Raw genomic sequence first — 27,644 nt, 5'->3', positions numbered from 1 at the left:
GAAGCAATTGAAAAGTTTGTAAAGCCATGGTTTATTTATCATATATATATAGACAGAAAAAAAGAGGTACTAGGTCAAACCCTGAAACAACATGATACACGGGTATGGACATTTCATAGTGCACAAAGTTACATATGAAGTACAATGTATTGGTAAAAACTAAAAAGTGACAAGACGCAAGCAAAAAAATACAATAACAACACAATACGACTAATGGAATTAGCAAGTTTTTCAGGAATTTCTTTACAAGTTAGTGGCAACATCACATGTCCCTTTTGGAATTTCATTGCGTCCATGTGCAACAGTGATTAGTTGTTATTAAATCTAGGAAGGTTTGATATTTGGAGTGATAATTCAAGGAAAGCTTTGAAATTGAATAGAAGTCACAGCAACTTTAATGTGTTGGACATTGTTTCTGTATTTTTGCATACAAATGCTTCTGCATAACAGCGACGAAAGGCGGACAAAAATTTAGTACATGTACTACAAATACCATGCAAGTAATGTACAAATACCATTTCCCAACCAAGTCTGGAGAAGTAATGACTTTTGTTAACACCTTAAGAGTAATACAGCATAGTATCAAAATGCTATATAGTTACCATATCTTCTATATACAAATTAGGTCTTTAGAGTAACTATATTTTGCATCCTCCACTTTTCTTATCTCTTATCACTTTTCTTATCACCGATTCAAGTTCTTGGTTCATCTATGAATTTGACAAGTCTGTTGCCTTTCTGGCTCCAGTGTAGAGATTTGGTTGATCACTGGGTGCTTTTAATTTTGCCTGATCTTTTGTAGCAAAAGTCCAAGAACCAAGAAATTAAATTGGTATGTCTTCAGACTGAATAATAGACAATTTGGAGGTAAATAATGGACAATTTGGAGGTAGATTTGCATTTTTTCCTTTTCAACAAGTACTTCTTGGGGGGGGGGGGGGGCTTTCTGTATATTCAGTCTAGCGCAAGTCTCACAGATACAAGAGACATCAGTAAGCTTGATAGATATCTAACTTTTAACAACTACATCTCAAGGCAAATATGCCAGCTGTATATAACATGTTCTGATAATGGCTACACCTTGCTATTGGAGAATATTTCCACTGGAAGTACCGAAAATGCTTTTCACGTCTATTCTGTATTATGGCTCATCACAAACCATATCTAAAAGGTGAGAAATCTTTTAAACACACCTCAGCAGTTTTCACAAGTGATTTTCTCATTATACCAAATATGTTACATACAATGTGCAAGAATACATGAAAGTGGGAATAAGGTTCCTCAAAGGCATTTCACAGTAAAACAATGCTCAAGTGTCTCAAAAGAATTACGAAATGCAGCAACAGACGGAAGTTTTCTACAAAGGTCTTTCTAGCACGCAACCAAATGTAATGTTGAAATGAATGCAACGGCCACTTAGACGGTCAAATACTTACAGCACTTTAACTAAGCTTCAGGCTTACCACTGGTGAAATTATTACAATTTCAATTATTGAAGGAATCTTTCGTTTAAAAATGTTTCAAGCCTTGTATGTCTGATGCTTCCAAAATTCCCCAAACTTGTGCGATCTGAAGCTCTCTAGTATGCAGTGTATACGATTTACATTTCCACTATCAGTACAATGAGGAGTCACACGCTGCAAAAAGGTGTAGAATATTGTTTTCTACACATAATAACCCCCACTTATCTATCTAATATCTGGTTTAACCTTTTATTTTACTTTTCTTTAGAGTACACCTCTACTCTTCAGCAAAAAAGTGCTTTATTCCGATGTACGTTCTTGTTACCATCAGTCCAACATAAAAAAAATTTGCACTGCATACATTTTCATCTTGTAAAAATTTGTCACACAAATGCTTCCGAGTTAGTTCTGAGCCCTTCATTCAATCTGAGACCGATTAAATGTGGAAGTGAGTCTTAAATTGGGTATCTAAAATGCCTTAAATTAGTTCAGTGCTGTGGATATTCATTCCTTCTTTTCGTCCCCGGCCTCTTCTTTCTTTGTTTCTTCTGTTTTCTTTTCTTCTTTCTCTGTTCCTTCTGTCTCCGCTTTCTCCTCTCCAGATTTCTTGTCGTCAGAGACGGTGAGTTCTCCGAGCTTCTCAGCAACCTCGTCAGATTCCTCCTCATCTTTTCCTGACTCTGTACCACTGTCTGCCTTTTCCTCTCCTGAGTTAATACATATGGATAATAAATTATTCTGATTAAACACTTCTAAAATAGGACTATAGCATATCACCTAGCAAACTTAAATGGCACACCCCTTCACAGTGTACTGTAAATGCATTTAAGTTTGAGGGGATTTAACTTCACGTTAGCGGGAAAATCAAGTTTTTGCGGTGGTTTTAAGTTTGCGGTAGCCCCATAGACTGTAGTAAAAAATCATCATGGCAAAATGTTTGTGGTGGTTTTAAGTTCATGATGAAGTGCCCACTAGGAAAACCGCGAACGTGAAACCACCGCGAATATTTCTGCATTTACATTATCATAGCTCAAGTGTTAACAGACATGTCAAAACGTTCTGTATAGCTCACAGCAAAAATACAATACGTAACATGATGCTGATAGACTATTAGTTTTGTCTGTATGTTATGCTTTTCAGATGAGACGTTCACATCAGACTTCAGTCCGCCCGTCGTCTCAAATTCATCATAAAAGCAACAAAATCAACAGCCTGTATAAGACAGTCACCTGACACTACTTCACCAATAATCTGGCTGACAAACATAAAAGAATTGTAGCAAAATCCTTTTATAACCTTACCTTTTGTTTCAAGTCTCTCTCTCACCAGTTCTTTAGCTTCATCAAATTTGTTCTTAAACTTGGATGCATCTGGAGGTGGGTGAGAAAATTTGAAAATTTTAGAATTCTGTGAACACTACTGAAATCAATCACAAAACATCATGTTCTCTTTTATCTAACAAAGGCAGCTCAATGCCAACCACAAATAAAAGGGGTTATGTCTGAAACCTGACCCACTACATAGTTTTTTACCACTCTACAATGACCACCCACTACAGTCAGGTCTTAATTTAACCAGCACTTTACTCACTTTCTGCATTAGCGAATCTGATGGCTAACAACTCTGCCTTAGGTTCCTCGTCTGCGAAGTCTGCCGTCACGCTCCATACCCATGCACGGTCACTCCCGCAGTTGGGCTTGAGCTCCATGTAGGGTGTGACTGAAAACACCATCCGTTAATAACAGTATTAAAAACAACTCATCTCAACACTACCTGGAAATTCAACCTGCTTTAGAATCAGAATTTGGGTGTAAGACTCAACTTGACTTTAAGAATAACACTATCGATTTTAAAATCTGGTTTTGAAGGGCCAGGGTTGGACAAGTTTTCTAAAATTCACTTGTCCTATCGGGCAAGTAAATAAAAAATTTACTTGCCCTAAGCAACTTTTCAGTTGCCCGAAATTAGAATGACATTTTTCTATGCACTCTCACTTCCATCAATGGAATTCTTGTTATTACTAGGGGTGTTGGACAAAAAATTAAAATTGTTGTATGCCAGTCACAATTAAGTTATTCAGAAAGAGCTCACTGAAAGAAACAAAATGGTATTTGTTTGAAGTGAATTGGATGTTGTATAGCTGAGATATTGGCAATTTAAGTTTCAATTTCGAGCCTCTGATTTTACGGATTTCTTAGATATGCCATTTCTATTGTTTTTTCATACTGTTATATATCGACAACAGAACATCACAAAGCCAGCAATTCACCTTTAAAAGACTTTAATGTGGTGATATTAACTCTTGTACAAAAAACAGTCACATCGTATCATTATTTACCGAGCTACGTAATCCTGAACTATAGCAAATATTGACATTTCAGAGGCAGTGCGCCAAACAAGCTAGTCGCGAAAACGTCTAAGTCCCCTCATTAAATATGCGAACTCAATGTATTTCTAACATGCTTTGATCAATTTCAGCAAAGCTTGCATTCTGGGGGTTTTGGGACCTGCTGAATCCAAATATGATATCAAAATTGACACATTTCAACAAGAAGTATGGTTTTATGACCTTAAACGAGATTTCGGGCGCAATAATTTCTAAGTCCCCTCATTAAATATGCGTAATTACAATATTTCATTACTACTTTGATCAAACTCTACAAACTTTATTCCTAGGGGGTTTTGGCACCTGCTGAATCCAAATATGCTATCAGAATTGATGTATTTTATCATTAAATATGAGTTTTCTGACATCATGTGATTTTTTTACTGCGTATGACCATATAATGAATTATGCAAGTACTAGTATCACCTTTGACAGCCAGAACAGATTTCCCTACCCTGGGCTTAGTTTTAGACAAGCTGAATTCTTAGTAAGAATCTATCTGCTCATCATTTTACCAGCAAGTTAATCACAGATACATTGTCTATAGCCAACAGTGCAGTAAATATTCTAACATGTTCTCACTCAATTTTTTTTCTTTTTCAGGTTGGTACAGCAGTCACAGTGGACTGCTTCACAGTGATATCCTCATCTTCCCTTTCTTCTTCGTCTTCCTCCTCCTCACTATCATTCTCACTAAATCCAATTCACTCTAATCTAACTCAGAGTCCGTATCAGTGAAACAGTCCTCTTCATCATTCTCCGTGTTCCCCTCAGGTGTTTCTGTAACACTTCCGAATACTTCATCTTCACTGTTTGCACTTTGCTGGTTTGATGGCAAACTGGGCATTGAGCCTTGACACATCTTCTTCCTCAAAGGTCTGATGGTCAGCATCATGTGATGTGGACTGCACTGGATGGTTCATGGAGGCTTGGTCCTGGCTTGTTTCAGTAGAATTGGAGCAGTGAGGAGAACATCAAGTGTGATGCCTGCCTCTTCACACGCCTCCCCAATTGGTTTTGTGTTTCCTATAAAGTTGAACAAGAAAAGGCAACTTAGATTTCTGAGCAACATTCACAACCCAACCAGAATAGTGTAACTTAGAATATTTAACCAACAATAAAAGAATTTAGCATTACATAAAAATATACTTACAATTTCATACTGATATACATAAAACAATATATGCACAGCTATATACACCGTAATACACACATTTATTATCATGATATAGATATTGATATGAAAAAAGAAATGTCACAAGGAATGGAGTCAACCAAGAAAGCTAAGACAAATTCCAAATCTAAACATAAAGGAAAAAATTGTCGTAGCTCGATGCATGCATGCCAAACAAAACATACAACTTGTGATACACCCCTCCCCCTTCCGATTGGAAGCCACGGATTTTTATCTTGGCTTATCAAAAAGTGACAAGAAGATGAAAAAGTGGCATAACATTACTAAAGGGACCTTCAGAATAATTAATCGCCCGTATTCTCCCGCAAAAATCAACGTAAACACAGTGTCTGAGCTAGAAAACGATCTTCTGAGACCAAGCTATGCTGTAGTATATGTACACGTATTTGAGTACAGTATTTACCAATATTCATACGGCAAAATCTACAACAAAATAGCCGTTAACTATCTAAATATTCCATAAAAATGTTGAAGAAATATATTACCTGGATTTTGGGAGGTATCAGCGGTCGCAGTGACGTCGGATGCCGCGGGAATCGCACCCGGAAGGTAGCGTGCGTCATCGTCGCCGCCGGCGTCCGCCATCTTGGATTTCTTTCTCCAAACTCGCCGAGGTATGGTAAATGTAGCCCCATGTTTCTAGCACCATTTTTGGTCAGAAATATGCGAATCTAGTACCAAAATGACGGCAAACTTCTGAATTTTTAGAAAATCGATGCCCTTGAAAATTTTTAGGGAGGTAACTTCGAGAGATATTTCACTTTTAAAGTTTAACTTGCGGATATTTTTTGACTCGGAGGTCGTAGCTTCGATGGGCAGTAGTCATTTTGAAGCTCGTATTGTTGGCTACAAATTGGTGGCTAGCTTTCTTGGCTGTTGTGTACACGTCATCGGGAAATGAGCTCCAAGTGATGACGGATCGCCGCGGAAGTCGGCGCGGGCGCGGGGTGCTCGGGGCCCCGCGGACGAAACTCGCGTCGCCCGATGGGCCATTTCTCGCTTACTATTCAAGGTATTTTAATAAAAATTGCACAAATGGTAAGAGAAAGACTTTATTCAACTACTGATACTAAATTTTAAACACATTTACTTTGATAAATATCTGTTTGGAGGCGGTGAAGTTGACCCATTTTCAGTGTTTTTCGACCTCGTAAAGGGTTTCAACCGGCGTGCGCCACCCCTATTATTACCTCCATAAAAATGGAGGTATAGTTTTGAGTGTGTCTGTGTGTGTGTTTGTGTGTGTGTCCGCATATTTGTGGTCATCATAACTTGAGAACCTCTTGATGGACTACGATGATATTTGGTATGTAGGTAGGGGTTGGGAAGACGAAGGTCAAGGTCAATTTTGGGCCCCCTGGTGTGTGGCCTTGGTACTGCAGCGCAACTTCCGGTTTTGCTATCTCTGTGTTCTGAACATGCTATGGTCAAGATTTTTAAGCATTAGATAGCTCTTGTGCTCAGGAAAAAATTACGTAAGTTTGGGCCCCCTAGCGTCTAGTTTGGGAATAGCAGGGGCATTTTTGTCAAAAACTTCTGACGAGGATAACTCAAGAAGGGAACAACGGATTTTCATCATTTTTGGTACGTAGGTACCTTAGACAATTTTGTACAAGATTAAATACTAATTATGCAAAATAGGAGTACATTTGCATAATTAATGAGGATATTATATCATGGCAGTTTTTTCAATGTATCTCTTGTCCTGGATGTGATATGGTCTTGACATTTGGCTGGTAGATAGCTTGCAGTGTCATGACAAAGTGGGGCAGGTTTCAGCCCCCTAACATTTAATTGCGGAACTGCAGGGGCGTTTTTGTCAAGACATTCTAAAGAGGATAACTGCAGAAAGGATTGATGGATTGGCATCATACTAGGCATGCGGGTACCTTAGGCAAATATGTTCATAATGATATACATTTTATGCAAACGAGGACTTAATTTGCATGATTAATGAGGAAATTGTATAATTCCATTGTTTTCAATAACTGGACTTCAATAAATGTAACACATGTTAACTATGATAGGTGGAATATAAGCAGATACCAAATATGGTAATGAGGAACTTATTTGCATAATTTATGTAAAAATTGCAAAAATGCTTTATGATTAATAATGGGAATTTTATAATGGTGACATGTGTACGTTAGTCAATGATGAACAATACCATGCATAAATTATGTTAATGTGCTAGTCAATTGCATGAAATTTACGAAAGCTCTAAATTTTCATGGAGGTATGAGGTCGCCGAACTCTAGTTGGCTCTATTTTTCTGTTAACCAAATGCTTGATGCCATGACTGTGAAATGTAGGAAGTATATAGAAATCTCACTCAATGGAAAAATCTAATTTGCCCGATCGGGCAAGTGGGGTAGGACACGCACTTGCCCGATTGGTATTTTCACTTGCAAATAGGGCTAGTGGACTTGTCCAACCCTGTGGGCAAATTCATTTACGTACTCATTAGTTCAGATTCAGAATTTTTTCTGTATAGATATACTTTATACTTATAGAAGATAAAAATGCTGTTCAGATGAGACGTTCACATCAGACTTCAGTCCGCCCGTCGTCTCAAGTTCATCATCAAAGTAGTACTCTGATTTAACAGACATACATTTTCTTTATCTTGTTGATGCAATGCTGTCCCATATCGTTTCACCATCATTCACACAACTTTTACTAAAATCTTAGCTGTGCAAAGGGAACAGAAGAAGAAGGAGGCTTACTGTAGTGGTTGGCACAGATCTTGAGAGTTTTGTCTCTCCTCATGAGGACTCTGATCTTTCCCTTGTCTGTTTTGTGCTGTAGAATCTTGACGTCTCCGACCCCTCTCTCCTTCCATTCTGCGGGATCTGCTTCCGACGCGTATCTGAACAGTTTTGCTCTCCTAAAAACAATGTAAGAATGATTTGCTTGATATGATGCTCCAGGAACTGACAGTTCTCACCATTCTTGAACTATGACCATGTGTTAAAAAGCATTACCATAAGTAATACTATACTGAAACAAATTAACATTGCTACTTAATTGAGCAAGTACTTCTTCAGTACTGTAATCATCACGAAGACAGTGGGAGCATTCTTACTACTAGATATAGCTTTTGAACAACATCTGGATTTAGATGAGCATCTGTTCAGTGTGGCAGGGAAGGCTATTTGATTTAGATAATAATATCACCAGCTAATACAATATGGCTGTAAATTTTGGCACTAGGCCAAAGGGTAGACAGGGATCGAAATACTGGGTGCATGTGCACCCAGGTGCACCCAAAATTGGAGCTGTGCACCCAATTATTTTCTGTAGGTGCACAGGGTGCACCCAAATATTTTCTTATGTTTATGTATATAAAAATATCAAAGTATACTTATAGTCTAGTATACACCAAATTCTTGACATCTAAGTATTAGAAAGATAATAAGAATGTCTGTCATGGTACTTGTTTAAGAATTTGATAACATGTAACTAAGTTTTGTTATTAGATTTTTCTGACATTCTACTTAAATTTAAGTGGTGCACCCAAAATTGTTTTGGTGCACCCAATTTTTTAACCTGGGTGCACCAGTGCACCTAATCCCAAAAATGAATTTCGAGCCCTGGTAGATGTTCATGATGTACTTTGTACAAGTATGCAAGTTTCTACTGCATCTCTCAGATGTCAAAAGGATAGGGTCTGTTAGCTAACTGGATACACAACATCTTTTCTCTCCATGGTCTTACCAAAAATCACACTTACATTGTGAAGAGCACTTCCTCCTCCTCTTCCAATGTCTTAATCTCCACAGCTTGTAGCTTCACGATGGGCTCAAAGTGGATGTCTGGGCTGGAGGGGGTCACCTCATCATGCTACAAATGGAAACAGTTATATATGTAACTGTAAGTTGCTAATCTCATGTGAGAAAATAATTTCAGAACACTTGTAATTCCACAAACATTTTCTGCCTCAATTAGTCAGGTAAGCCTTACATGGTTCAAATAGCAACTACTGGGTGCTGGACATAAGATCAGCAAGTAAACGTCTTCAACAATGCCACAGTAGAACTCTGTGATATGTCCAGTTGTAAGCCTCGTATCTGTCTGCAGTGATTTCTCTCAACTCACTGCAGTCATCAGAAGGCATGCCAGGTGGCGCTGCTGTTGGGAATTTTGTGCCAACACAAACATGACTTTGTCTGGCTAGGTATCAAAAATTCCCCATTTGAAATCATTCTTGCCACTTCACTCTTGTAGTGATACTTCTGCAACACCTACAACTCTGAAATCAAGGTTTTATCTGTTAAATCTCCTTGGTGAAATAAACTGATTTTTGTTTATGACCTCACGGTTTTCTTGTGATGTGTGTATGTTGTCCACTGGTGTCTTAACTTTGACTGAATGTAACACGTTTTGTTTTGTTTTACACATATTTTGGGCCCCCTTGGAAATCAACTTTCAAAAAAGGTTGTAGGGGCTACCCACCTGTTTGGAGATTAATAAATGATTAAGAGTCATTGCACGAGAAAACCAGGCAAAACCAGGCAGAGGCCGGAAGATGGGGGTCGGCCAAATCGGTTCATACTTTGTATGTGTGATAGGTATGTGGAACTATTAACAGCCATATACTTAAAACCCTCCAGCTATTTTCCGTTATGGCGTTCTGGGACCCCCCTCAGAGACCCTCAAAAATCCAACAATTTATGGCTGAAAATTACTGAAACTGCGATGGCCATCCTGAAAAATGTACATTAGATACGAACCTACCTTATATATTTTCATATAGCATGGGTCCTTAAGTTTTACAGATCAAAAGTTGAAGATGATACATCGAAGTTAAGAGGTTGTACTAGGGGGTTACCTGAACCACTGAAAGCAGATTTTTTATCACTGTAAATTTTGGTGATTTTTAAGGCCCATTATCTGCTATACGCAGTGGCTCTGGTGAATGGTTTTACTGTTTCTAGATAGAGGAACATCTACTTATTCAAAAACAATCGTCATCTATTTGGGCCATACATAACGCGGGCCATGAGAGGGGGGTCTTTATGGGGACTTTTCGAGTTTTGGGCTATAATAAATTGGGTAATTATATTATGATATGGGGGTAAGTCACGGCAAATGTTTGTATAGTTGTCTTTAAACCATGCATAACTTTAAAAAATATTATGATTGATTGGTTATGTTAGTTGGGGCGCCACATGGGGGATATAAGGATACTGGAAACGGATTTTTTCTGATTTAGCACAATTTTTTTAATCATTGGTTTCTTATGTGATTAAGCTGGTACCTTCTGAAATCACTTTATATATACCCACTTTATCGTGCCCAAGTGAAAAGGCTCTGCATGGGGGTTACCAGGACTCCACAGCTGTGGTACCATTAATAAAAGGGGCATAGGATGCATACCTACTTCATAAATGCTGAAAGTTCAAGAACAAGACCACAACAAAAGTCAAAATTAAAGCTATTTTGGGATGGATACATGTGCATGGTACTTTTTTCATCAATATTACGGTATACAGTAGGGTACAGTTTAGTTATACTGCTATAGACAAAGTACTGTCCACCAATGGTGGGTTAGTATGCCTGGTTATTCATGTATCAACATAAGGACAAACCAAAAACAAAGCCTATCGCAAAACCTGTATATGTGAGACCCCTTTAGAAGGGAACAGTTACTGATAGATCTGCAAAATACATGTACATGTCATAACTCACAAGAAATTACAAATAGCTAAACTGTCGAAACGCATATTCACCAAAAGGACAGTTCACTTTTGCTTTTTGTTGGAGTGGTGATAAAGCACTTTGGTGAAAAGTATGCTACAAATTCAATAAAAGCAACAAATTACAAAAATCAACTTGCACTCATACAGTCACATGCCTTGGATTACCCTTCCTTTGTATCAGGCCATTTTCATCTGCCCATTACAGGCTCCGTGACAAGGAAAGTTATTTTTATACAGGCATTAGAGACTATCCTTGGCAGATGCACATGTGCAAATTGCCTTTTTTCTCATTTCAGTTTTGGTTGTGCAATTTGTACAAAATTAGAATGTAAAAAAAAGCTTTCAAGAGTTTTTTTACTCAATTGCAATACGAGTATGTCAGGTTTAAGGTCTCACAAGAATCTGTTAGCAATTACAGATAAGGTTTAACTTAGTGCTTTATTGTATCAGTAGTCCAACAAAAGTAAACTTTTCTTTTTGTAAGAATGTATTTTAAAAGTTTTTTTTAGTACAATTTCTTGTGTGTTTTTGTTTTTTGCCGATCGTATGATTTATTATGTGGCTCTATATGTAAAGGGTTTGCCATAGAGTTTGCTTTTAACTTGACTATAGGCCAAGTTGTTTAGGATGACATCCGTGTTCACGTCAGTTATTGGCCATTTTCACATTAAGAAAAAAAATTAAACCATATTGTATATCAAACAAAGCAGCTACAAAATGAACAAATATATGCCGTAGACTGCAACTGTATCGACAAATGTATGCCAATGTCTTAGAATGCCAACGTCAATTTTAGTGACAAACAAGAAGATCTGAAGAAACGAAAATCAGAATCTGTTGCTTGGTATATCATAATCTGCGTGTTATGTCAATGTTCCTCCTTTCGGACTACAGTACCTCACCTGATTTCATAATGAATGCAACGTTTTGGCCATTTGGTCATATGTCATCCACATAGACAAATCAACAGGACCAGGTATACTAACATGCCATTGGTGTACAGCACTTTGTCTATAGCTGTACATGTACTGTATTGCGTAATTAATAACAAAAGTACAATGCACTTGTATCCATCCCAAAATAGCATTAATTTTGACTTTTGTTGTGGTCTTGTTTCAACATTTCTGAAGTAGGTATGCATCCATGTGCCCTGTTTATTAAATGGTATCACATTTGTGGAGTCCTGGTAACCCCCATGCAGAGCCTTTTCAGTTGCGCACGACAAAATAGGTATATACGAAGTGATTTCAGAAGGTACCAGCTTAATCACATAAGAAAGCAATAATTCAAACGTGTAAAATCGGCAAAATACCGTTTCCAGTATCCTTGTATCCCCCATGTGGCGCCCCATTTAACATAACTAATCAATCATAATATCTTTGACAGTTATACATTGTTTACAAACAACTATACAAACATTTGCCGTGACTTACCCCCATATTATAATATAATTACCCGATTTATTATAGCCCAAAACTCGTAAAGTCCCCATAAAGACCCCCCTCTCATGGCCCGCGTTATGTATGGCCCAAATAGATGACGATTGTTTTTGAATAAGTAGATGTTCCTCTCTCCAGCAAAAGTAAAACCATTTACCAGAGCCACTGCGTATAGCAGATAATGGGCCTTAAAAATCACCAAAATTTACAGTGATAAAAAATCTGCTTTCAGTGGTTCAGGTAACCCCCTAGTACACCCTCTTAACTTCGATGTATCATCTTCAACTTTTGATCTGTAAAACTTAAGGACCCATGCTATATGAAAATATATAAGGTAGGTTCGTATCTAATGTACATTTTTCAGGATAGCCATCGCAGTTTCAGTAATTTTCAGCCATAAATTGTTGGATTTTTGAGGGTCTCTGAGGGGGGTCCCAGAACGCCATAATGGAAAATAGCTGGAGGGTTTTAAGTATATGGCTGTTAATAGTTCCACATACCTACCATACATACAAAGTATGAACCGATTTGGCCGACCCCCATCTTCCGGCCTCTGCCTGGTTTTCTCGTGCAATGACTCTTAAATAAATACGCCCCGCCCCCAATCTCACTAGGTCATACATCTTGTCACAGTTTGCAGAAGTGTTTTCAGCAAGACCTGGTGAAATTTGTACAATACCACCACCAAAGAGGTCTGGGTTCTAGTCAGGATTTTAGCAATCTGGAGGGTCATATGAATCTATTATATTTGATCGCCTGCCGTATTGTTCCACAAGTGCAAAAGCCCATTCACAGCCAACATGCCATAGTCGAAACGCATGTACAGTGACAGGAATCCTTGGTACTGTAAATGTAAAAGTTCACAGGGATTTACTTCCGTGGTTGCGGGAAAATGGAGTTTTCGTGGTGGTTTAGTAGCACCAATGACTGCCATCTCATGCTGGAAAAATGTTCACAGTGGTTTGATGTTCATGGGGAAGTGGTCACCACGCGAACATAAAACTACTGCGAACATTTCTGCATTTACAGTAATATGTCTATATGTTTATAAGGGTAAACAGTCCTTGTCTGAGTCTCTCGACCATTGTTTCGATTTGCATAATAATGTCCAGACAGGTTTTTGTTTCAATTTCGGGGCCTTAACCTTTGACATATTACCTTAAACTCTTTTCGCCAAACTTGCGTTCTGATCTCTGTGAAAGGATTTATAATACTAGCACAAGTACTACAATGCCTAGAAGATGGCATGACTTTTATGGGGCACGGGCACACACCTGTCAGAATTTGGTCTGGTCCATTTACGACAAAACGCCTCATGTGCGGCATTTGGAAAAATGGCAGCTCGATTTGCCGATTCAAAATTTCGGCGAAACTTTGCCTCTCAGACATGTCCAAACATGCGCCGTAAATTGTTTTCCATGCGGAAACGATAGAGGGGCGTAAAAGGAAGGCGCCATCTTTGTCAGTCGGTGTGGTTTCTAGAAATTTCGCTGAAAGAAGGTCACTTTCAAGGTACGTTCGCAATGTTTGTATGTCCCAACTTTGAGATGATATAGAAAAAAAAACCAAAGCGGTGTCCAAAATCACAGTAATATCCCGGGTAGGTAGATTAGTGACGAATATGATGCCGAAAACCGCACGTCGACACCACTTTTGTTAAATGACAGAGAGGTCCGAGAGTGTGGTCAGCCCCTCTGCGGTAGGCGAAGGTATTGTTGTCGGATCGCCCGTGCTGAAGCGCCCGGGTCTGTGTTCCGTGCGTGACCCGAAGAACCCGAGTGAGAGCAGAAAGTTCCGACGGTGATTTCCGACGGATGCGGAAGGTACCCGAAGTGCGATTTTGCGACAAAAACCGACTGAGGGCACGCACTCGGCATGCGTTGCACACGTAACCAAAAGACCACGTGACCCCACCAACTTCTGACAGGGCCTATGAGGTAAGTATGCCCGTGTGGGGATTCTTTTCAGTTTATGAATAAAAAAAGAAACTTATCTTCACCACCCCAACCTGTTAGAACATAAATAATATATTTCTCAGTTTCTGTACAACAAATATGGTTAGCATTACTGATTGAATTGACTAATAATATAATATTTTCGTATTTTGAATAGGTAAAACTGAAAGGGTATATGACATTTCGAGTAAGGCAGTTGAACGTTCGTGTATTCCTAGGTGAACTTGTGTTCTTTGTGCATACATGCCGGGTTGCCCCCCTCCCCACCTTCTACTTTCTAGAAAAAAATTCTCCAGACAACCGACGTAGTTCCTACTGCCATTTTCTTCTTCAAACGACCAGTCTGTGGCCATGTTTGTAAACCTGAACAGGAAATCATTCTCAGGGCATAGTTTTCACGTCAGAAAATCGTTACGGATCGGACCTTTGTACCTTTTACTCCACCTGAAACTGGGAGGGCGATGCACAAAAGACGCAGCTGTTCGATTCACAAACCGCCTTGCAAAACCTCCAACTTACGACACAATCTGAATGAATTTTTTGGACTTCGGCACATCACAGGCGACAAATAATGATTCTGTGGTTGACCTACCTTTTCATCTGCCATCCTTGTAGGTTTAGATGGTCTAAAAGAGCGCAGAAACAAGCGGATTTGTCTGGATGGAAGAAAGAATCCCCACAAAGATACAATGACCAGTTTCCCGCTCTCTGTCTTGTCGAAACCGAGGCAGATTTTCCCATCATCCTTTAGCAATCCAAGATGGCGGCGCCCATGTGGAAAAATGCGGCTTAGTCCGAAAACGTTTGTTTATTTGTGATAAAGCAGAACTTGGCTACCAGATTAACAGGTAATGTTTTACACATGCTTAAGATGAAAAACAATAATATGCAATATTTTGCTCGAATACACACATTTTCTCTGTTCTAGTGCATAGTGTGCAAACGTCAGTATACTCAATACTGTATACTATATACCAAGGACCGATTCTTAAAAACTGTGAATCATGAAATTTTCGCGTTGTTTTAAGTTCATAGTTTTCGTGGTTACGGATTCTTCATTCCGTGTAACATTTGTTCAATATCTCTTGTATGGTTCCAACTGTACAAAGATAATACGACCCCCTTTCACTTTCTTTTTTTTTCGCCATGATGAAATTTACTTTTTGATATGTTACATATTTTACCTATTTTTCCATGTGGCTTCTGCCCTTCAGATCAATTTACAGTACCATATATACTCTCTACATTTGCAGGTATTAACCAACAATCCACTTCATCTGCAACACACACAAGAAGTCCAGATAATCCAATATTGTGGATAACACTATAGCTACATGGAGGAATAAAGATGGAGAGACCAGAACTACAAAATGAGCCTGTTTCTGTTGAGGGGACCATCTCAGAAGATCTATCACTACCCCAGAAAGATCAGGAAGAAGAAGAAAACACAGACAAAGCAAATATCTGTGCTGATCCTGACTCAAGTAGTGACATGAAAGCAGAAACATGTAAGGAAAGAGAGGACTCTGGAGATGCTTTACCAGCCAATGAAAGTGCTGCTGTTTGTTGCCATAGAGACCAGGTTCCAGAGAAAGAAGGAGGAGAGGGGGAAACAACAAGTGCAGCAGGCACATCAGATGATCTTGACCCATATGCTTATGCAAAAGATGGGAAGTATACAACTGAGAACTTCAAAATAGAAGTAAGGAATCTACCCAGGTATGCTGGCTTTGCGGTGAGTAATGTACACTATTGTAAAGATTCTTCTTCCATTGTGTCTTGTATTGTTTCAACCATGAGCTCACAAGAGTCTTCGACATTTTCACTGTGTTACGAGAGTTACATGTACATGTAGTTCTTGTACAATTCAAAGTATCTTCATCACTGGCTGTTCTGTGAATTACTACTTGTTGCATTTTCCATAATTTTACTATCATGGGGGACAGAGATGTCTGAAAAGAAGGAGTAATGTTAGAACTGGTCCAGGCAACTCGTCCGTGATGATGATGATGATGATGACACATTCAATTTTAGCATTAATTAAGAGCTATTTTTCAGGGAATATTATAATGTTCAATTATGTTGTATGGGAAAACTAAACAGTACAATATATGATATACAAATACTGGATGTGTTTTCTTTTTATCAGCAATTCAAAAAGCGTATGGTGAACCAAGGACTGACGCCACACAAGGTCAAGATCATCCAAAGAGACAACATTGCTTTTGTAGCCTTCAGGTAAATGTTTGAGATGGTATGACCAACCACATGTAAATGCACAAAATACTAAGATGCATCAATGCACTTGTTTCAATTATAAGTAAAACTGGTCCTCATCACATGATTGGAATGTATACTTTCAGACATGATTTCAACTTGGATATGAAAGTTCTATGTTGTAAAGGCATAAACTTGCCATTTTTGATCTGGTTTTACTGAGATCAGGACAATGATGTCAACATACTTACTGCCACTAGATGGCGCTGCAGTGAGAAGAATGCTGTTCCAAATGTGACTAATTATAATATCCACTTTATATGCCAACCTGATGAGAAGCTTAGATTCATCAGAACTTCAACTCTCTTCTCTTATTCCCAGATGTGAAGAGGACAGACAGAAGGCACTGGAGGTGTTAAACTCCCATGTGTGGAAAGGGTGTTCACTCTCAGCCTCGGTCAGTGACTGGTTAATCTGTCTTTAGGCATAAAAGTATCAGTATCTTTGTTTTTAATCCTGCAACTGATATACGTCTAGCTTACAACGTGGACAAGACAATTCGTAATAAAAGGAATATCACAGGGAAAAATGGGATTTTACCAGATTTTTTCTTTAGTATGAATACAAACATGTAATTCTAACAGAAGCTCCTCCTGAAGCAAAGTTGAAGTCATAATTTCAGACACGAAAAATTAGACCCAAAATTTTGACTGTCCAGTCTCTCCAGTGAATGAACAATCCACATATTTCTGTGACTTCTTCACACTCTTTCCTTGATAAATGCTGAGTTGAGGTGGATGGTAGAAACTTTGAGTAAGTCCATTTTTTTGTTTTTTGACCATCACAGCTGAACTTCAAAGCTAAAGGAAGCCCTTTTTTTACTCCATTTCTGTAGAAAAGCAACCCAGCAGCTGACCCACTTGTGAAGAAGAGGAAGGAAAGAGAAGGTATTGATCGTTTTACGTCATCGTACATGTCTTATTTCAGGTTTTATCTACTTGGTATGCCTATTGTCTAAGCATTTGCACAACTTTTATGAAAAATGGACAAACCTCTATGCAAAAACACTTATTAAAGTTATTTCATGGAATACTGCAGTTAATCACTATGTGAAGTGCACAGATCTTAATGGATACACAGTCTTTTAATGCAAACTTTGAACCTTCCTCAACTTCTCTTTAGAGTCTGGAGCTGGAAGCAGCCAGAAAAGGGCCAGGGGGAATGATGAGGATGATGAAGACTTGCCTGTTAAAGATAGGTGAGAACAGTTTTGGTTGTTATTTAATGATATTTTCATATGTTATGATCTTGCATTCGTGCAATGCTTACCATTACTGACTTTGTTGGTTGATCGATAAACTAGTGCTGAAATTCCTGGCTCAACATGAGACACTTGCTGGCAGGGGAATTTTAGCACTTGTAAAAGTTGTATGTATTTTGTGGCACCCTGACGTATTAAGTATGCTCTGGTGATCATGACAAATATGCAGTCATGTAGTAGTGACATACTGATTGACCAAATTTGAATATATACTATACAGTCACATGTTTACAGAGTAATGACATAGATGTGACTAATGAAATATAAGTTTCCAAATATTTTGCTTTGGTGTAAGAACTTAACAAATATGTTGACTGAGAAGAAAACCTGAGTTTGATCATGACTGTACTTTTCCCCCCAGACTTCTCCTAGCAGTGACCCCCCTGTGGAACATACCATATGAAGAACAGCTGAAACAGAAGACTGAGAGTCAGAAGGTTGTTCTGGGTAAACTCAGTCGTGCCATCGAGAACGTTAACCCTGGTCTGGGGTCATGGGTGGTGCAGCAGAGGTAGGTCTAAAGAAAGGAAACAAAGGCTACTCCAAATTCATTTGTTGGTTCTCAGATTTTTAAAAACAAGCTTACTGGAAAAGATACAATGACCAAGTGGGTAGAGTGCTTGCATTGCATTCGGTAGGCCATGAGTTCGATCCCTGACTGAGTCATAACAGAGTTTATGAAATTGCAATTGTGGGCCATACAAGTGATAGAAATAATTTTGTGTCTTGTCTTTTGATTCTTACATTTTATGCATTTCGTCCAGAAAACAGTATGACAACATGTGCTGTAAGCTTGAAGACATCACACCCTCAGTAAGTACATTTGTGTAGTTGTGTTGTAGAAAGAAGTTGAAAAATTTGTTTGGTGATAGTTTCACACATGTTTGCTTTGCATTATAAAATGTCAAGGAAAATTATTATATTGGTTAGCCACAAGGAATCGAAATAACTCCACTGCTTTGCCATATGGATCAAATTATGCAAATCAAGGGGGCGGTGGTTTGAGCTCCATCAAACTTCTGCATGTAAAAGAACACATTTTAGTAAGGAGAGCTGATGTGCTTGGCTATGTAGCTATTGGCTATTGAAAGGACATTTTCTTTTTGTAATATTTCCTCTCAAGTTTGGCCTCCTTTAATACATTCATCATCATCATATATTGTCGTTCCATCTCCAACTTCATATCGTCTTGATAGATTATTAACCCTTTCTTAGCCTTGTTTCCAAACCTAATATAGGTGTCAGGTCTCTTTTAACTTCTCCACTGTTTGGATACCAGGCTAACCTTCATATTTTTTTACATCTTGTTCAGCCTATCCTAAACAACTACAGGAACAAGAATGAGTTCAACATAGGGATCAGTCCAGAAGGGAAAGGTAAGGACTTTACTGTCTTTTTTCTTTTAGAATCTATACAATTCATGGTCCATAGTTGCAAACTTGTCACATTTGGAACAGAATTATAAGATATAGGGCTTATTCAGTCACGTGATCCACCCTCCGGACGCCATGGCAACGAGCGAAGTCGGCCATTTTGGGGTCCACTTTGAGCGCGGCTCACAGCGGCTCGCTATGCAACTCTCCGTAAAAATTGAAAATATTTCTTATGCAACGCACAATTTCCCTTCAAAACGTTTAGGTTCATAATCGGGATGTGCTATCTTGTGGTGGGATGTTGGTCTAGCACTGGTAAAGCCTACACACATCGGGTAACAGTTAAGTTTGTTTCGCGTTTCTCGTGTAACAAACAAGCAAAGCCGGGACGGGAACGAAGTCATGTACTAGTGCTACGACTCGGAAACAAATGTGGGTTTCTGACATAAGTAGAGCTCATCTTACTGGTAGAATTTTCAGAACGAATGTGTGTAGTACAAATGTTGTATCTGAACAAGACAGTAAACGATGGGTCGGATAACTTTCAACGACGGTGGACTGGGTACCTACTCCGGCACAACGTAAATACATGTACATGGACCGTCGCTACACTCCACTAAAGCAGGAAGGACAAAATAGAGCCGCACAAACAGCGAAGTCAAGAAATGATAGGAAGAACATATTCCCAGGTTCTGTGAAGAATTTCTATGAAACAAAAGTACAACATTTAACGTTAATAATGGCTATCACAGTGTCTGTGAACAACAACGTCACAGCTCACCCACAAAATTCACTATCAACTGATACTCCACTGTCACTGTTGCCGTGCTCAGGCGGGGACCTGGAGTGGGTCAAACTTTCCCTCACTGATAATGGGAAAATGGGTAACTTCCACCCGATTTATGTAGTGAAAATAAGATTTAAGGTTGTAGACTCTTTGTATAGTCAAACATCGTGCAACCCACTTCACTTTCTTCGGACACTTGGAGACCCACGCTGTACATTGCTGTACTGTAGCGCATGGACCCCAAGATGGCGGCGCACGGGAGCAAGGGGTGATGACGTCACGTGAATAAGCCCTATAGATGCAGAGTAATTTTGGTACATTTACATCTCCGTCACTCTATGGATAGCTAAAACTATGTTGTGTTCCATATCTTGAAACTACATACAAGACTTTTTGTGTCAGTCTTTGATTGACAAACTGTTGTAAGCCTATAATGTAGTGAAATATCTGTAACATTTTGCATGATTTTCTTTTTGCAGAGAAAACCATTGGGTTCAGACTGGGTAGATATAAAGGTGAGTTGATCATCATGATGGCCACCAAATTTCAAGTAAGAAATTTCAAATTGGTGTTAAGTGCCTGCCTCAGGTGCACAAAATTGGGACCTGCTTAGCTAGCATTGTGGGGATTCAAACCAAGAACCTGTGAATTCAATCACCCAAACCATTGAGTTGGTTGTGTGGCGGCGCGCAATTGGCAGGGTGTTCGATTCATAATCCAGAGGTTCTGGGTTCGAATCCGTTGATGCGTTAATGGAGGTGCTGTGTTTGAGGAGAGCCACACCTCAAATTAACCCAAAACACTTATTGAAAAGAGTTAGAGTTCTTCCCGGGAGAGTGGATCAAATAGATCTGTCTGGTTATGCAGCTTGTACTCTTTAGTACAAACCTGATGTGTTACGCCATGAGGCAGTTTACCGAGTATGCAATACAAACAAACAAAAAACACAAGGTCCACCTACCACCTTACAGTGGGACCTAATTTGTAGGTCTGACTGTCTTGCATTCCACTGTGTAATTGTAGTCCTTGTCAAAGAGCATCATTGATTATAGTAAAAACCATAATTACTTTATAACACTTGTCAAAAGAAGAGTCAATTATAGCAGCAGGGATAAACAGGTCCACTAGCCCTATTGTCCAGGGCAAGTGAAAGTGCTGTTCGGGCAAGTGCATGTCCTACCCCACTTGTCCGATCGGGCAAGTAAGATTTTTCCATTGATCTTAGTGCAATTTTGATATGCTTGTTACTTTTTACAGTCGTGACATCAAGCAATTGTCTACAGAGAATTCCATTGCTGGAAGTGAAAATGCATATACTAGTAACAGTGACATTTGAGTTTTGGGCAAGTGAAAAATTGGTTCGGGCAAGTACATTTTTTATGTGCTTGCCCGATAGGACAAGTGGATTTTAGAAAACTTGTTCAACCCTGGGCAGTGTAGTAAACTTTAATTTATCATACATAGCAGGTTTGATTTATGAATTATACTGACTGATAAATACTGTATTGTTGTAGGTGGTAGCTGCACTGTTGTCAGTCCCTATGACTGTCCCAATCTGCCAGACACAGCCAAGGATATGGTCAGGGTAAGTGCACACAAGACCTGGGGATGATCACTTTGATGTTCTAATAACTCTCTTAATTGATGAGAACCCCAGGCTGCCCAGATCTCATATCTTGGCAGTGTAATTTGTTATCATACTGACTTCAAAACGTTTGGCAATGTCAGCTCATTTTCTTAGTTGTCTGACATTCGTGATCCGTGTTTCTGCTTTTACTGCATATTGGTGAGTCAAGCTTGTCTCAAGCATGATGTTTTAGAATTAAGGAAAAGAGATGCTGTTTCAGTCTTATTCATGTAACCAGATGTAACCTTGAAATGACCCTTGGGACTTGCCACTTAGAGTAAAATAATGATTCAGAGCAATCATCTAATCACAAATTAAGGGCACGCTTCAGATAGTCCTGCAGATTTCAGCCGTCTTATTAAATACAGAAAAGGCTGTCATAGATCCTTGTTATGTTGACAATTGATTCTGTTACTGCTTGAAGATTATTCAGCATCAAAATTATATACGACTTCCTACAACGCATGTGACTGTGCCGTAACCAAAAAATAACAATGACTTGGTCTTCAGATTTTCCAGACATATTTGGAACAATCGACAAGGAGTGGATACGACACAGAGAAGCACCAAGGTCACTGGAAACAGCTGACTGTCAGGACCACACAGGGGTCAGAGGTCATGGTCATGGTCCAGTTCAATGTGCAGGACCTTTCAGAGGTTAGGAACAAATTCATTTTCAGCTTCAGCAACGTTTTTGCATTTTTTATATACCAGGTATATGTTTTCTGAAATGAAAAGAAGCTTCTTCTTTTGAACATTTTGCAATGAGTAAATCTATGTATCAGCTGACTATTTCATAAACATTTTGTCTTCAGGAAGAGATTGACAAGGAGAAGCAGCTTCTTAAGGACTACTTCAGCATAGGGCCAGGGAAGGACTGTGGTATCACATCGCTGTTCTTTCAGGCACATAAACAGAGGTCAGAATGGACTTTGGTATCACATTGCTGTTCTTTCAGGCATGTTAACAGAGAAGTAGGAATTTGAATGGACAGTGGTCTTACATTTCTTTTCAGGCACATAAGCTCAGGTACACAAGAATGGACCAAGATAGTTCTGTTTTAAAACTCCTTGTTTTTCTTAAACACAGTTTCTGACTCATTTTGTTGTTTTATATGGAACCACAAACTTTAAGACAACACTAAATTAATAATTCTATCATCTTTGTAGGAGGCCTGGAGATGAAGAAGCATCACATCAACTCCTCTTAGGAAAAGAGGTAAAGTCAAATAGTAGAATGTTCATATGTCTAATTATGTGTCTGTATTTATTATATATGTCTTTAGTCTTTTCAAAACTATTGCATAACTGTATGAAATGATTTGATGAGCCGTTTTGCATTGATATTTGTTTTCAGTTCATACAAGAGAAGCTGTTACGTATGACCTTCAGAATTTCACCAGATGCATTTTTTCAAGGTAGGAAATGAATCACTTAAGTTTCTTTGCAACTATTTATCAATCTTGGATACAGACAGGTAGTCCCTTCAATCAAATAGGGCTAGGGAAAATGTCCAGACTTTGCATGATGTACAAAATGACCAATAAACTGGTAGACATACCGACCGATAAGTATCTAATACGTTCCTCTATACCAAGTCAAACAAGAAATCTTTTTAAAAAAGCTGTGCCTTGCCGCGTATTTTATGTTATTTTGGTAAGTTAGACTAGATTCTACGCTTAAAAATCCCGAGTTCCACATGTCGCCCCCCTCCCCCTCATTATCATAATTTATGTCAGATGAATTATTGGCACATTAAACAGGTTTTGTAAAACTTTTTGACCCACAATGAATATGCATTATTTTTTATTACAAACTAAGTTCCTTCTGATGCAATTTGTGATATATATTTATATAAACATGGTGAGTTAAAGCGTAGATTTATTACGCTGGACCACATACAGTAACATGCGTCTAGAAGAGCGTTTTAATACTCGCCTGGAATGTACCATTGTCTAACTAAGCCATGAAACTCGGCAAGGAAAGAAGGGCGTATCAGTCTGGTATGAACTGTCTGTCTTGTACGTTTCGTATGTCTTTTTTATTTGGATGTGTCAAGTTGGCAGGAGTGCGTTGGTGGGAGCTCGGCGGACAAGTAACCTGTTGTGGGTAGCTTGACACATCCCTTTTTCTTTCCTTCTTCTCTTGTATGTTCTTTGAAATGATGTAAAAAAAAAAATGAAAACAGTGAAAAAACGTCTTGTCTCTCTTGTCTAGTTTTCTTTCTTTTTTTGATTTTGTTATACCCCCATTAAAAACGGGCCTTTGGAAGGGGCTTTGGAAGGGCTGGGTTAACAGGTCCGTCCATTGATCCATGGATCCATGGAAGAAAGCTGGCTTAAAGCCTTGCCTGGCGGCAAGGCAAAAAGTCCAAAGTTAGGTGTGTTGGGTTGTTTAGTGTGTTACGTCGAAGGGCAGTTTGCAGATACAGAAATACAGGACAACAGGTAAACAGAATATAAACTTGACTATATATGGCATCATAGTGATAGAAAAACCTACAGAAGAGTAGATGTTGTGCAGCTGGATAGCAGTTGACACATCATGTTGGTTTGTCCCAGTGAACACCCTTGCAGCAGAGGTGCTGTACAGTAAGGTGGCTGACTGGTGTGACTTCACCAAAGACTCTACAGTGCTGGATGTGTGCTGTGGGACTGGAACTATCGGGCTGACTCTGGCAAAGGTAACAATTCTTTAATTTCTTCTATAGCTCTTTTTGTATACATATAAGTGCTTTGGCCAGTGACTGGCCCCTTGTTCCTCTATGTCAAGTTTCTGCATGTCGCACAGTCCTGTGTTCTGGTTTCCACCATCCGAAGACCAGCATCTTTATATATAGTTATTTGGTCCTTTCAATGCTTAGGAGTACCACGTGGTCTTGGGTTTGCAAACTCCTGTTTGGAGACTTTTTTATGGACCAAATTATATGGTGGTCTCCTCATTATATGGCCAAAATATCTTAGCCTTCTTAAACAAATGTTTTCAGTGTTGAAGATGAGTGCTAAGCTGGATTTTCAGTGTTGAAGATGAGTGCTAAGCTGGATTTTCAGTGTTGAAGATAAGTGCTAAGCAGGATTTTGGGTCCCCAAAAGTGCATACTAGTATACACCTACTAAATACAGCCCTAACATGTACTGTAAATTCATTAAAGTTTGCGGGGATTTAATTTCGCGGTAGCGGGAAAAAGGACTTTTCGCGGTGGATTTAAGTTCGCGGTAACACTATAGACTGCAGTCTAATACCATAATAGAAAAATGTTCGCGGCGGTTTTAAGTTCGCGGTGAGGGGGTCACCGCAAAAACCGCAAACATTAATCCACCGCGAACATTTCTGCATTTACAGTACTTCAGAAAATCTATAGGGTAAGTTTCAATTGTCAAAGTTAAACTAAGAGGTTACAGACACCATGCATGTAGGATATGATTTAAAATGCTATAATGAAAATAAATAGTGAATTCTGTCTCTCTAAATTACAATGCAAACTTTATCTTCGCCAATGATGTCACTAAATGCCCCCCCCCCCCATTCTCCCAGCATGTGAAGAAGGTGATAGGTGTTGAGCTGTGCCAGCAGGCAGTGGAGGATGCCAAGGTTAATGCCAACATCAATGGTAAGGTCACATTCACCCTATCATTCCTGTCAAACTGTTTTGTAGACTGGAATCCATCCTATTACTGTAAGTGTAACAGCTCCGGTCACTTCCTCAGTCACTTGTACTTTTACACAATTTTGTTAATGATTTTATTTTAGAGTAATGGTAACGGCAAAGTGACCAATCTTGGGGGTGGTGTGGAAGGGGGATCTCGACCCTTCCGCAGTTTGAAATTTTAGAGTAAAAAGTTGATATTGTAAGGGTACCCATGAGATGACTTAACTCTGTTAACATCACATGTAATTTGAAGAATTTTTTGAGTGGCATGTCATAATTTTTCATATTTGATTAACATTGTTCAAGTTGTTCGGATTGTGGCGTGCCGGATTGCGGATATTACGGATAATGAAGATATATGGAGGGTTAATGAAATTGATACATGTAATTGTGCTTGCTATGCCATAATCCAGCCTGCTTTAATCCGCTGTCTTGACACTATTTTTACAGGTATAGACAATGCAGAGTTCCTGTGTGGAAAGGCAGAGGACATTCTCCCAGACCTGGTGAGGAGACTGTATGGGACAGAGCTGGTTGCTGTGGTAGACCCACCCAGGGCAGGCCTTCGTGAGTGCTGAGATGTTGTTTACATACATATAGGGCCTTCATTCCTCTTCAACCATTTCATTTCAACATACCTTGTAGCCAAACTGCTGTAATTTACTGTAATTCACTTTGTTTTCTCGGTACCAAACTTTCATAGTCTGAGAAAATTTAACTTGTTCTCGGAACTAAATGTTCACGGTGAAGGAATTATTTATTATTGTCACCAAGACAAATTATTTGTTATCGGTAATGATAAGTTCACGTTACAGTCGTCACTGTGAACATAAAAGTACATTGAAAAAATCAGGAATTACGGTAACTGTAATTGGTTTATTATGAGTAAGGCATTGGCATCTTATATGTCTAAATGTTATAAACTCCTGTCCTTCCCATATATTCCTACAGATACCAGGGTTATATCTGTGCTGAGGAAGTGTTCTAACCTGACCAAACTGGTGTATGTATCCTGTAACTCCCAGAGTGCCATGCCAAACTTTATAGAGTAAGTATGTCTGTATATATACATGCTGCATAATGAGATAGACACTATCAAAGGCTTGTGGTAGGATTTTAGGGCCAAAACCGGAAATACTCATGTATTTATAATTGTAAGCCAAACTATTACAGTATATGTTATAGGTTGAATATAAAAACTTCTTGAAGATATATTTCTCATCCTATGGCCAAAAGATGACCAGAAAGTTATTTGTGTACTTGGTCCAGTACTAAAACTCTTTATTTTTCAAAGAGAACATTTGCTAATTTTGAGCTTGGATTCTGTGGTGGAAGTTGCGCTGTGTTGTTGTTGTTGCGTTGAAAATACTGGGGATTAAGATGGATTGAAACATAATGTTAAAGCTTCTTTTAAGCTAGAGAATTGAAAGTTGGTATTTGTTTAAAGAATTTTTGGAGATATTCTTACTAGTAGTAATATTGATATAATCATAACCATGTTGATGGCCTGTTTTGTCCTTAGCCTGTGCCGACCAACGTCTAACAAGTTCAAAGGCGCAGCGTTCCGCCCCGTGCGAGCCGTGCCTGTGGACCTGTTCCCTCACACCAGGCACAGCGAACTCATCATCCAGTTTGACAGGACCCAGTCAACATGAAGTCTGTTGGTTTAACCCTTATACCAAGGGGGCATTAACCTCTGTGCTTATACCTGCGTGTCAAACGGTCTCCTTGGAAACACTCACGTGATACCTGACAATCGCTTCTGATATGCGATTTAAAGGAGCATACATATGGTTCTCCCTTTTACAGAGAATCTACAGTTAATACTGCAGAAATTTTTCTCCACTAACTCATCTCACCAGAAATATATATTCTGTATCATCATGATGATGCACGGATATATCTTAATTTTCGCCTTTTCAAACTTAGGTTGATTTACTCTTCAGAAAAGTATACGAAACCTTTCTATGTGTAACTCTTTCAAAGGACATATGAAAGTGTTACTTGTATTTTAAGGTATCTGCAAATAATTAATTTCATACATAAGTTTTCATTGTTTGAAACCATTGTTATTTTCGATGCAAAATGTATTATTATTTTAAGTTTTGTATCTAAGCTACAATGTAGCAAGCTGTGGTGACAAAATGGGAAAGCCGATACGTAAATCTCTGTATTTTAGGGTAAACTTATCTTTTAAAGTAAGGACTACAGAGTCTGGAAATGCAGAAGAACCCACATATCAGGGTTGATGGTAGTTGTAACCTTTCTTTTACAACAGGAAATGTCATTTTAATGAGTATGTTCTTCTGTTGGTGTATCATAGTCTTTAACATTTTGTTTATTCATTAAACACTTCTAGACCTCATAGTCAGCAACCTTTATCATACATATCTGACAAGTAAAACTCTATATCTTTCCTTCAATCACAGACCAGATGCATTCTTAAAATTGAGGTGCGTACAAAATTCAGTTGGCTTGTAAGACTGTCTAAAATCTGTCTTTAGACAGTCTTTTACCTTTGTACTAAACAT

At 38.8% G+C, this 27,644-nt stretch overlaps 2 protein-coding genes, 1 long non-coding RNA gene and 1 other non-coding gene across 4 annotated transcripts; 1 reads left to right on the top strand and 3 right to left on the bottom strand.

Annotated features, from left to right (window-relative positions):
- Window positions 1-377: 377 nt before the first annotated feature.
- Window positions 378-14,896, bottom strand: LOC118426012 (ran-specific GTPase-activating protein-like). Its single transcript, XM_035835226.1, has 6 exons — window positions 14,733-14,896; window positions 8,778-8,887; window positions 7,771-7,931; window positions 3,054-3,182; window positions 2,765-2,833; window positions 378-2,170 (listed from the first exon to the last, which is right to left on the bottom strand). Exons 1-6 carry the CDS (start codon window positions 14,745-14,747, stop codon window positions 1,968-1,970), a joined length of 687 nt encoding a protein of 228 aa, XP_035691119.1. The 5' UTR covers window positions 14,748-14,896; the 3' UTR covers window positions 378-1,967.
- On the bottom strand, window positions 3,478-6,155 carry LOC118426033. The gene is made up of 2 exons (XR_004832352.1): window positions 5,530-6,155; window positions 3,478-4,875 (listed from the first exon to the last, which is right to left on the bottom strand). It is a non-coding gene; the product is annotated as an uncharacterized LOC118426033 (long non-coding RNA).
- Window positions 9,098-9,237, bottom strand: LOC118426789. The gene has a single exon (XR_004832475.1).
- Window positions 14,836-27,478, top strand: LOC118425982 (tRNA (uracil-5-)-methyltransferase homolog A-like). The gene is made up of 20 exons (XM_035835174.1): window positions 14,836-14,988; window positions 15,394-15,875; window positions 16,290-16,378; window positions 16,739-16,814; window positions 17,253-17,304; window positions 17,540-17,615; window positions 18,040-18,189; window positions 18,443-18,491; window positions 18,991-19,054; window positions 20,318-20,353; window positions 21,353-21,423; window positions 21,976-22,122; window positions 22,281-22,384; window positions 22,635-22,683; window positions 22,822-22,882; window positions 24,026-24,147; window positions 24,999-25,074; window positions 25,564-25,680; window positions 26,065-26,161; window positions 26,636-27,478. Exons 2-20 carry the CDS (start codon window positions 15,489-15,491, stop codon window positions 26,766-26,768), a joined length of 1,956 nt encoding a protein of 651 aa, XP_035691067.1. The 5' UTR covers window positions 14,836-14,988; window positions 15,394-15,488; the 3' UTR covers window positions 26,769-27,478.
- The last annotated feature ends 166 nt before the right edge of the window (window positions 27,479-27,644 follow it).

The sequence above is a fragment of the Branchiostoma floridae genome, chromosome 11, assembly GCF_000003815.2.
Source record: "Branchiostoma floridae strain S238N-H82 chromosome 11, Bfl_VNyyK, whole genome shotgun sequence".
NCBI lineage: Eukaryota > Metazoa > Chordata > Leptocardii > Amphioxiformes > Branchiostomatidae > Branchiostoma > Branchiostoma floridae.
Note: the sequence above shows the minus strand (reverse complement) of the source record. Positions and strands in the feature narration are given on the sequence as shown.